The sequence below is a fragment of the Heptranchias perlo genome, chromosome 19, assembly GCF_035084215.1.
Source record: "Heptranchias perlo isolate sHepPer1 chromosome 19, sHepPer1.hap1, whole genome shotgun sequence".
Taxonomy (NCBI): Eukaryota; Metazoa; Chordata; class Chondrichthyes; order Hexanchiformes; family Hexanchidae; genus Heptranchias; species Heptranchias perlo.
In genome coordinates, this window is record NC_090343.1 from 27,560,468 (window position 1) to 27,572,779 (window position 12,312).

Below are 12,312 nucleotides of genomic sequence, written 5' to 3' on the forward strand. Positions count from 1 at the left end.
TCGGCGATGGTAATGCCATTGAATGTCAAGGGGAGGTGGTTAGACTCTCTCTTGTTGGAGATGGTCATTGCCTGGCACTTGTCTGGCATGAATGTTACTTGCCACTTATCAGCCCAAGCCTGGATGTTGTCCAGGTCTTGCTGCATGTGGGCTCGGACTGCTTCATTATCTGAGGGGTTACAAATGGAACTGAATACTGTGCAATCATCGGTGAACATTCCCATTTTTGACCTTATGATGGAGGGAAGGTCATTGATGAGGCAGCTGAAGATGGTTGGGCCTAGGACACTGCCCTGAGGAACTCCTGCAGCAATGTCCTGGGGCTGAGATGATTGGCCTCCAACACCCACTATCCATCTTCCTTTGTGCTAGGTATGACTCCAGCCACTGGAGAGTTTTCCCCCTGATTCCCATTGACTTCAATTTTACTCGGTCTCCTTGGTGCCATATTGGTCAAATGCTGCCTGGATGTCAAGGGCAGTCACTCTCACCTCATCTCTGGAATTCGGCTCTTTTGTCCATGTTTGGACCAAGGCTGGAATGTGGTCTGGAGCCGAGTGGTCCTGGTGGAACCCAAACTGAGCATCGGTGAGCAGGTTATTGGTGAGTAAGTGCTGCTTGATGGAAGGTGTCGTCGACACCTTCCATCACTTTGCTGATGATTGAGAGTAGAGTGTTGGGGCGGTAATTGGCTGGATTGGATTTGTCCTGCTTTTTGTGGACAGGACATACCTGGGCAATTTTCCACATTGTCGGGTAGATGCCAGTGTTGTAGCTGTACTGGAACAGCTTGGCTAGAGGCGCAGCTAGTTCTGGAGCACAAGTCTTCAGCACTACAGCCGGGATGTTGTCGGGGCCCATAGCCTTTGCTGTATCCAGTGCACTCAGCCGTTTCTTGATATCACGTGGAGTGAATCGAATTGGCTGAAGACTGGCTTCTGTGATGGTGGGGATATCAGGAGGAGGCTGAGATGCATCATCCACTCGGCACTTCTGGCTGAAGTCACTTTGCATCGAGTTTCTGAATTTAGGTCATTAATGTAAATTAGAAACAGTAGTGGTCCTAGCACCAAACCCTGAGATGCCCCACTCAGCACTTCTCCCCAGTCCAACAGAACTCTTCTAATGAGCATTCATTGTTTCTCGTCCTTCAACCAGTTTCTTATCCATTCCCAGGGTTTACACTGACTCCCCATATCTTTGAGTTTGACTAATAGCCTTTCAAATGAGACTTCGTAAAATGCCTTTTGGAAGTTTAGGTACACCACGTTTTAGGGCTTTCCACTGTCAACTTGGGATGTTAATTCCTCAAAGGTTAATCAGGCATGATCTTCCCCTTCTGAATCTATAGTGACTGGTACTAACTGGGTTATTGTACAGATGATTCTCAAGCTTGCTCCTAATAATTGATTCCATTATTTTAGACAGAATGGAGGCAAGACTGATGGGTCTGTAGTTGTTTTGTCCCCGTTCTTGAATATGGACACTACATTGGCCTGCTTCCAATCTACTGGTACCTTCCCAGTGTCCCTTGACTCCCTGATAACAGTGGTCAGGGCCTCACAATTTCCTCCACTGTCTCCATCAGCATTATAATACTATCTATCCCTGATTTTCTGACTCTTTGGAGACAATTTAGCCTGTCTTGGACTTCATCTCATTTATATCTAAGTTGTTAATTTTACTTTGGTTAACTCTATTTCAGGAGGATATGCTGCTTATATCTTTCCTTGCGAATACTTGGAGGAAGTAATCATTCAGAATATTAACTATCTTGTGCTTATCCTCAGTTTTGGTTCCATTTGCATCTTTTCTGGTTTTTACTCTTCTCTGACTGCTTGCTTGCTGTTATAGTACTGAAAGAACGTTTTCCTGTGATGTTTAGCCTCTGCTGCTATACTTTTTTTCTAAGTCTCTCTTTGCCCCTCTGATCACCCTTTTAACTCATTCCTGCATTTTAAATTCCTCCCAGTTTAAATATCTCTTCCCCATTCTCTCTGCAGGATTTGTAAAAAACATTCTAAATAAAAAAAGCCTAATGGCGCACGCCGCAAAATGCTCCACTCCAGTAAAATTTGGCCGTATATTTATTGTAACTTGATTCATATATGCTACAGAGGTGAAGCTTTTTCTTTGCAAACACCAATACATGTTGTATTACACAAACTTCAACACGTCTGAAGTTATTTTACAAAATAAACTGGTTACTTTATTGCAATCTAATAGCTTTTGGCCTTAAAATTGTCAGAGAACTGCCCTGTTTCATTAGCACCCTACCAGTTGGCCAGTACAAATTGACACTGATGGTGACCATCAAAACGTCCAAGCGCCAGGCCACCTATCCCTCTAAGATGAACAAGATCCAACTTACAACTGTATTTATCTAGCTTCTACTTTAATTTTTAATTGCACCTGAACTCCCTTTAAAAGTATCAATTTCTGTTGTTCTCAGATACATCTCCAGCTGAAGCCACCAACATGAATGCATCTAACAGCATTGGGGTCAGCGCTCTTTGTGCAATCTGTAGCGATCGAGCGACAGGAAAACATTACGGTGCCTCCAGCTGCGACGGCTGCAAAGGTTTTTTCAGGCGAAGTGTCCGAAAAAATCATATGTATTCCTGCAGGTAAAATTCCTCAAACTAATTTAGTAGGTTGTACAGTTCATTCCTTATATACTTCACAAAGGTGATGCACAACATTGGTCAGCGTTCAGGTACTTCTCCACTCTGACTTTACTGCAAGCACATTACATGCTTCCCCAGAGCTCTTTATCATGAAATAGGGTAATATTGTATCTTGACAAAAGGCAAAGAAGGGCTTTGTCTGTTATAGAGCTTTGCAGACTATTATATGTTATAAGTTCCTTGATTATCCCTGTACATACATAGATATACATACACGAAGGCAGTACTTTGAATAAATATAGTTTAACATGACATTTTGAAGTTAATAGATTCAATCAGACACTTGGGTTATTTGATTAGATGTGCATTTCTAAAATTAGCAAATCAGAAAAAGAGATTTTCACATGGTCAGATTAAATTATTACACGATAATAATATTCAGTATTACACATTACTCAACTATAATTTATCACAAAATGATTGTCTGGTTTCTGTGAATGGGAGGAGGGCTGGAAGGAAGGTCACCAGTTGTAAGAAAAAGTTTATTGTCAATTTGATCATGACTGCAATAACGTATAAAGGGTATGAAAAAAAGTCAATGCAACTCAGCCCGATATGGTTTCTACAACAATGATTCTGGATGGTTCGTGCATCTAGTATGAGTGTCAAACTGTTCTGTGTGACTGGAGTAATGGCATAAGTGCTCTATCTACAAGCCTGTAGAGAGGAGGTTCATAGCTAAGTGCATATGCCAATACACTCCAGAAAGTGACAGTTCAGAGGTGTAAGCATGGCTAGCAATTGAAAGAAAGTCACAGGCATTTCAAGTCTAAGGAGACTCTTACAAGAGGCTAATATTGTATATCAAAGTCAAATGAATTCTAGAAAATAGATCATGTACATCAGCAACCCCAGAATAACTTATGATACACATTACACAAAGTTGACTCAGTTCAGTTTAGTTTTGGATTTGCGCATTTCAACATCGTTATTGATTTATGTGTGAAAACATAGCACAGCAGAGCCTACGCAAGATTAACTCTGAAAGGAACAATTCCTGCTTTAGGTCCAACATTTTCTACGTACTCTGTGGAAAAGTAATGGCATTTTCTTCTTCGACTGCCAAGTAGAACGTCTCATCATAGTGGAGTGCTCCACCTGAGATTTTTTTAAATCAGAGAAACCTATTTTATTCCATAAAGCATGTCTTCTTTCATCCAAAACAGAGCAGCACTGATAGCAGTTAATTTGACTATCTCATACTCCTAACTGAAGTCAAAGTATGCAAAGGTGAAAAGGTAGCAAACAGGTCTGAAGCAGAGAACAAATTACAAACCTATAAAAATGTCCACCTGAAGAAATTTCCATTCATTAAAATGTAAATTTTCTTGATTAAGATTAACTCTGCAAGACATATATTAACCCTTGAGGGCATTAAATTTCCCTGCCAAATGAGAAATGATCTTAAGACGACTACAATGTACAAGGATGGATCTGATCCAAGTCAAGCTACTATTACATTTGGTGCCAGCCACTTTTGTTAAGAGTTTCCATTGATAACATCTTTATGATATGTCCATGATATATAATAGTGGTTTATTTCAACAACTAAATAGACTCTGCCATAGCAACCAGGGATTTTTTACAAAGATTAGTTTCAGTTTCAAAAGAATTATGTCTACAGTTTTCTTTCCTTCATAGTCAGTCTGTTAATGATTAGCATTAATTATTATTCCATAGCAATTATGTCTCAGGTTAGTGAAAGAAGGGTAGAATTCCATCTACCTAGCAAGTCTGGCATACAGTCACAAATGTAAAATTTCATTCAGAATCTGTGTCACAAAAATATAATAAAAATTATCACGTATATTTAAAAATAATATACAAGGAAATTAAGCTGGTATAAATATGTACTTGCATACAGCAAGGCAAATGATACTCAGTTGCAAGTTTATACTAAGGCAATTATGATATGGCTCCATGTTTTTTTTTCTTCCAGTTGTGGCTGTTTATCATTATTAAACATGTCTATTCAAATACAGGGGCATCCAGCCTGATTAACAGTCCTAGGACTGATTCGTTGTTAATTTTGGAGGTCTGAACAGCAATTCTTATTTGCATTGAAAGATTTAATCTTTCCTAGGTTTGATTTGAGCAGACCGCTGTAAGAGTTCACTATAGTAATTGGAGATGAGCAGCAGACCAGGTTTGCAAGGCATCATGTACAATCAGTGGTGTACAGCACTATACACATATGTGGTCATTTTCCATATCCCATCATGGTTTTTCAATCTTTGGTAGGTAACAGTCAAGCAATTGCTAACAGTGACTAGAGCTACAGCAACAAAGATAGTTGAGTTTAAAGATGACTGCCTTCACGCAGAAGTATTGAGTAAAACAATATGACGATAGAAATTGCATCAAATTATATCACAGCAGTAGCTGATGTGCAGCTGTGGCTTTTCTCCCTGACTATAATGGAAAATAAAATCGGGTGGGATGTAACACAGGCCTGTCAGTTTCAAGCCGGGAGCGGGGAGGGGAGGGTTACATTAAAATGACCTTCTTGGAGTGGTCTCAGCATTTATATTTTTTGCAATTTGGTGGATGCTTTCATGTTCCTCTTTTATCTCTTGCAAATAGAGTGTGCAAGTTGCAAGCCATCCAATTGGCTAGTAATCATGTTTAAACCTTAACAGCATCAAGCCATTCATTGGCGAACATCACAGCTGAGCTCTATCCTGTCCTTGCCTGACAGAGATGGGGTAGAATCCATGATAGGGTAAATTGAACATAAAGAGGTAAATTGTACATTGTCTGTGGAAGGAGTAGACCTGAGGGGTTGAATGACCTTTTGTCATTCCATGTTTTCTTTTCCTGCCATTCTATCCTCCTTTCATTCAAGTGTTGACTGCATGCTGGGCTACAGTTGTGACAAAAGTTTTCCCCACTTCCATGCCACAATCATAGACTCATCAAGTCGCTGTGTGAACAACAACCCTGCTTAATTAAAAATAACATTAACAAACACATATAAAGGCAGATCTTGCTGGGTTCCAGATGGGCCTCACAAAAGCTGAATGATTTGAAATAAAGTAAGGAAAGAGAAATTAACTGTGCATGTTTGTTAATGCTGCTAGTTTTTGTTAAACAGGATTGTTGTTCACAGTAGTTGGTAGAATCTTTGTGGTATAGGAATGGAGGGCGAAATAAAGGACTATAATTTAGGTCTAAAATACTTGATTTGAAGTATGATTCGTTCTTATAGAATCTCAAGTATAAACTTTGGTTATGGCTAATGGGCTAGGTCTCCAAAGAATAATCATGTTTAAAATCAATTTTCTCTCAAGAAAATAACTAACACCCTCATCATCAAGAAATGCATGTATAGGTAGAAATGCTGTCAGCCAGAAAATGTGTCCTCTAATTTATGGGAATGATTAAAATAGAAAATAGAAAATGTTTTAACTGAAAGATTTTAGTTGTACTCTGCTCTAAATGCAGTTTATATTGGAAAGAATGAAACCTTTTAGTTGTTACGGGCAACCAGTCCTTTTAACTGAGCAGGGTATGTTTAATCTTAACTGCAACCTAATTCAGCAGTTCCATCAAAGAACTGAGAATTCCACTGTGACTCCCATGGCACAAATATTTCAAAGACAGACACTTATGGGGCTAAAATTCCTAACCTTATTAATTTTAGTAAGAAAATAAATTACAGTAAAAAGTAGTGAAGTGCTGCCGCTCCACCACTTTGTTCCTGCCGATTGGGGAGAGTATTTTTGTGGTTATAAAAATGTCAGTAGCGACTTGTTTCAATGTTAGAGTCCCGCATTCACAGCATGCTGGAATGGTGACACACAAAAAATTGAAAGTGTTCACATTCCTTTGGATATGTTTAACTGTATGGAGATCATAAAGTGTCTCATTTGATCTGTAAATGCTAATAATGTGATTTTTTTTGGTGTTGTCTTCAAGGTTTAACAGACAATGCATTGTAGATAAGGACAAACGAAACCAATGTAGATACTGCAGATTAAAAAAGTGCTTTCGAGCAGGGATGAAAAAGGAAGGTAAGAAACTGAAGTGTATATGTGAAAAAGAGTACATTAATAATGAGACATTTACACAGCATAGGTATTTTCATGAGTGTTTGAAGAAGGTAGCCACAGTGCATTGTGTACAGGCAATACTCTTAACTCACTGATATGGAGAGGCCTATTCTACTTGGAATCTGCAGCATTTACATGCAACAGAGGTTAGGTTCCAGCCACATAGCATCCAGAAGAACAACAATGGAGGGATGTTCCATTGCCACACACTGTCTGTTTGACAACAATACTGATTTGTTTGTTGGGCTAGTGCTTGAATTTATACTAAAGGATTCATGCTGAATTTGTAATTACAGCAACATAAGTTTGATGCAAAAACATATGCAGGGAGTCAGCAAATTTCAATCCAATTTGCTATGTTATCCCCAACCAGACCATGAAAGAATGTATTTCAGTAGAGTAGTAGTATTACGTCAGCTGTTGTCTTAACAAAGGTGCTAACACAATGTTCAAGAATGTAAATTGTCTATAACTACCTATCTTCAGGGGTCTGACCCCATGAGCCAGTAGAGATGCATTATAAATAGATATAATGGGAGCAACTGTCATCTCTTTTCTACTCCATCTTTCACATGAATAGGGCAGTAACAGAATGAAAATTGGAAGTAAAAAAAAAATCGCCGACTTACCACCCAAGGCCTACTGTGGTTTTCAAGTGGGTCTTGATATAGGTGGCCAGCACTCTGGCCAGAAATAAACAGGACCCACTCTGAAATCATGGGCGGTACAGGGCAAGAAATGTCCAGTTCAAGTGCTATTTAAAGGGAAACAGTTAGGGAAAGCTGGAAACAGGCAGGGCACTCATTTTTTCTTGGTTTTTTTTGCAAGTTTTGAGCCTTAAGGCTTCCTTAACTTGAACTCTTGGGTGTCCAGTTTAAATTTTCCAATGCTGAAATAAGTTACTCTGTTGACCTGCCAATCTTTAAAGCCTTCCTCTTTAAATGCTGCTGTAGGCCCATGATCAGTGTCTCCCCTGCCAGATTTACCCCCCCCCCCCCAAAAATAGTGAGCTGCCTATAAGCAACACGATTCACACTAGCAGTTCGCCACTCACATTCAAATGACTACGAAAATTGTTTGAGCCTTCCAATGACATCATCAGATGGGTGCTGTGATTGCTCTGCCCACTGGACAGACGATGTAATCTACACACAAAAATTGGGGCCAACGTGTGTGCAGCACACTACATACACTCCAATACTTGGAGCACCACTGTGCCTCTTCAGGTATATAAGCAGTGCATGAAGCAAAATACACATACAGACTGGTGTTCTAAGTTTTACCATATACTGTAATGTCCAACATGCACAGTAAAGATAACTTGGCTAGCAGAAGTACTTAATGTGCTTCACTCACACCAATCAAGTAGCGAATCGACAGCCCATTATACATCTCTCCCGATTTTTATTTCCATTGACTTCAGTAGGGACATTAGAAATAGCCCCATTAAGCACTATTTTACCACTGGCTTGAAACATGGCAATTTTGTTTCATACCTGTATGATACATATCTAATTGAACAGAATTCTTGCTAGTATCTTCTATTTTACATAGCTTGAGTTCAATTGATTCACTGAGGCTTGCAAAGCAGTCTAGGGCTTGAGATGTCTTGGTAGAGAGAGCGGAGGAACTGGCTAATAGGAATATTACCTGAAGAGTAGGTTGGACCATGTTGGAAAAATTTAAACCTGAACTTGGATTCTGGGTTTGAAAAGAGTCCCATTTTTACATCTGGAGCCAGCAAAGTTCAGAAATCATTTTTTAGCCTGTTCCATTCAGAAGTTAGCTTTCTCACTGCACTTAGCTACAGAAGACATCTAGGGGGTAATTTTGACGTTGTGCTATAGTGTAAAACAGGCAATAGCGAATCTCTCCCAATTTTTATTTACATTGATTTCAGTAGGGACATTAGAATTAGCCTCAGTATCTAGGATTATGATGAGAAAGTTAGCAAAGGCACCCACTCCTGATCACAATCCAGCAAAAGCTACTGAAAGGGGACATTTGCAGCCATCAGCAACAGCAGGACAGGGTTCAGCTGTAATAACCTCTTTGGTGAAAAACACCTACCACCACCTCACCATCTATGCTGACACATGAAGAATGGCCACATGTGCAAAGTACCAGAAGGCAACTTATGCCCATGGAACTATAGCTCAGCAAGGAGCCAACACTTAAAATGACAGAAAGGGAATGTAAGTCAAGTTCAGAGGAGGAGAAAGGCAAGGAATAAGCAAAGACTGTTTAGCATGATGCTTGATCCTTCTACAGACCATGTGCAATATTCCTCACCATGGCCTCTATCCCACCTATTTAATCGCTTGAGGGGAAATGTTCTCCGACCCCTAGTGATAACTGAACAAAACTCCAGAGTATTTACCTAATCCTTCTTTTCATTCCTGACTTGCTTCCCTTCATGTTCAACATCACTCCCAATAACACAGAAACTGTTCAGTCTCATGGACTATTTGATCAACTCAGTCTATGCCTAGCCATGTCAGCTCCTTTTTTGAAGCATTAACTGATTTTACTTGGAGCCTGTCTCACATACCCATTATTTAGTGAAAGTGGAAAAGTATCTTCTGGATCAAAAAAGGATAGAACAGGGTACTTTCTAAATGGTAAAAAGTTAAAAACAGTGGATGTCCAAAGGGACTTAGGGGTTCAGGTACATAGATCATTGAAGTGTCATGAACAGGTGCAGAAAATAATCAATAAGGCTAATGGAATGCTGGCCTTTATATCTAGAGGACTGGAGTACAAGGGGGCAGAAGTTATGCTCCAGCTATACAAAACCCTGGTTAGACTGCACCTGGAGTACTGTGAGCAGTTCTGGGCACAGCACCTTCGGAAGGACATATTGGCCTTGGAGGGAGTGCAGCGTAGGTTTACTAGAATGATACCTGGACTTCAAGGGTTAAGTTACGAGGAGAGATTACACAAATTGGGCTTGTATTCTCTAGAGTTTAGAAGGTTAAGGGGTGATCTGATGGAAGTTTATAAGATATTAAGGGGAACAGAAAGGGTGGATAGAGAGAAACTATTTCCGCTGGTTGGGGATTCTAGGAGTAGGGGGCACAGTCTAAAAATTAGAGCCAGACCTTTCAGGCACAAGATTAGAAAATATTTCTACACACAAAGGGTGGCAGAAGTTTGGAACTCTCTTCCGCAAACGGCAATTGATACTAGCTCAATTGCTAAATTTAAATCTGAGGTAGATAGCTTTTTGGCAACCAAAGGTATTAAGGGATATGGGCCAAAGGCAGGTATATGGAGTTAGATCACAGATCAGCCATGATCTTATCAAATGGCGGAGCAGGCACGAGAGGTTGAATGGCCTACTCCTGTTCCTATGTTCCTATGTTCCTAACCCCGCTTACAGCGTGTAGTTTAAAACCCATATAGCTGCAAAATCACAACCTAAATCAAATAGTCAGTTTACATTTGCCTCTCAACATTTTAAAGAGCTGGATCACTGAGTTGGGATCTTCAATTCTATTCACCCAATAGAAATCTTCAATTAAGTAGAGTCAGCTATATTAAAAAGATTGGAATGATCTTGCATTCCATCACTAAGATGGCTATTGGTTTAACTACTGGTAAAATGAGAGACTGTTGTAAGTTGTTACCAGAGTCATTCACTTCCCTGCTGCGCCTATTCAGGTGATCATGCTCCTTTAAGATCACTTGTGCACACAGGTGCTATTCTTTACAACAGCATCTGGTGCTCCCTTTTAAACAAACAGAACTCCTTTAACCTTTCTGTATAATTAATTCTTCTGCCAATCATTGTTTAATCTCAACCTAACTTGAATATAGGCTGTAATAGATTAATTGTGAAAATATATCGATATATAAAAATGTATGCAACACAGCAGTTGTTAAATTAAATTAAAATATTTATTATTGTCACTTTTAATCAAGGTCAGTAACCAAACATATTTCATTATGGATATATGTATGTAAATACACACACATATACATACATATATATCTACACACACACTTAAAATACATCAGCCTTTCAGGCTGATCTCAGTTTTCCAATCATCTGACAGGCACAGGACACAAACTGCCTTCTCAAAATTAATACAGGTTATCCTCATTGATTGTGTATACCTTTCACCTGAACTATATTGACCTTGGTAGTTGCTCTTGTTCTTGACTGGTCCTAGAACTCTCTATGACCTCCACGCAGGGCTCAAACTTTGATTTTCCCAGCAGGCCCAGACAACTCTTTTCTGGCCCAAAGTTAATTGCTGCACCCATCACAGCATCTCTGACCTCCCACCTACCTGACTCTTATTGTTGTCATTGTTATAACAACTCTTGCTTTCATGATACTGAATGCACATAATGACTTTTGCCTCAGATCCAAGCAGCTCCTCGTCATCCTCCACCTCATACCCACTTTTTTTTCCTGTATCATCCTCCTCCCTTTCTCCACCATGTGCCCCTCTCCCCATTGTCTCTGCCTCTCATTATCCCCCATTCCACTCCTACAAACTGCTCCCTGTTCACTTTGTTCCCTGGCACCACCAATCATTACTCCTCTATTGAATTTCTTTCCCATCATCGCCCCAGGCTCTCCTCTCACTCGGTATCACCCTACAAATTCTCTTATCCTTTAGGAACACTTCCCTCCCCATCTATAACTTTATTCTGGAGGAGTGCATCAACATCCTCAGACTGACTGAAATCTAGCTCATCAATGGCAACTTCTTCTCTCTCACCAAGGCTGCCTCCCAGTACATATTCCACCCCAAACCCTGCAGTGATGGTGTAGCACTCATCTCCAGATCCCAATTTGGCCTATCCCCTCATTCTTCCAACTCTTTCCGTTCATTCAAATACCTCACTCGATCACTCCCATCTCTCCTTCAAGATCTTACTTGTCTACAATTCCTGAGGTGTCTTCTTTACTGAAAACTCATGGATCTCTGGGCGTTAAATTGGACCATGTAGCAGCCATTGTTTCGGCGCTACGCAGCCTCTCCAACATCCAAGATGGCATTTTGGCTGCGCACGCACATTTCCAGCGTGACGTACACCGGACGCCATCTTGGTATAGGAGTTAGCACATGCGCAAATACCGAAGGCCTGAAGCATGTACAGTGGGAGAAAATGTGCACAGTGTGCAACGCTGATTAAAAGTGATAGACACCATTTTGGCACTTAACGCTCAACGCCACGCGCAGTCTTAAACCCGACCATCTGAATGTGTCTTGGAGTGCCTGGAGGATTCCCCACCAGTGCTAATTAAAGGGACCATGCAAGTGTTGCAGGTTAGTTGCTTGATTATTGCTTCTCGCTGCTGGTTGAATAGGAAGTGTTTTTTGAAGCTCCCTATACTTACTGAGATTTCCGTGAGTATATTTGAGAGTGGTTTGGCAGGTACTGCCTTACAGTTTGGAAAGTTACAACCGTGGTTGAACAACATTCCTGGCAATCATGGACGGTCTGCTGGGGCTCCCGTTGGGCATTGAGCACGACTGGGAGCATGCAGAGAGGCCATGCATAGCAGGTCAAGCTGTGAGGAGGAGGAGGACGAGGAGGCACAGGGCACTGAGCAG

The 12,312-nt window shown here is 40.5% G+C and overlaps 1 protein-coding gene across 3 annotated transcripts in view; it reads left to right on the forward strand.

The window, feature by feature from the left end:
• Window positions 1-12,312, forward strand: part of hnf4a (hepatocyte nuclear factor 4, alpha) — a 65,990-nt gene that overhangs the window by 24,607 nt on the left and 29,071 nt on the right. For all 3 annotated transcript variants that reach the window (XM_068000546.1, XM_068000545.1, XM_068000547.1), the window contains 2 exons: window positions 2,453-2,627; window positions 6,606-6,700. In XM_068000546.1, the coding sequence (XP_067856647.1) occupies window positions 2,453-2,627; window positions 6,606-6,700 (270 nt within the window). The remainder of the gene's footprint in view (window positions 1-2,452; window positions 2,628-6,605; window positions 6,701-12,312) is intronic.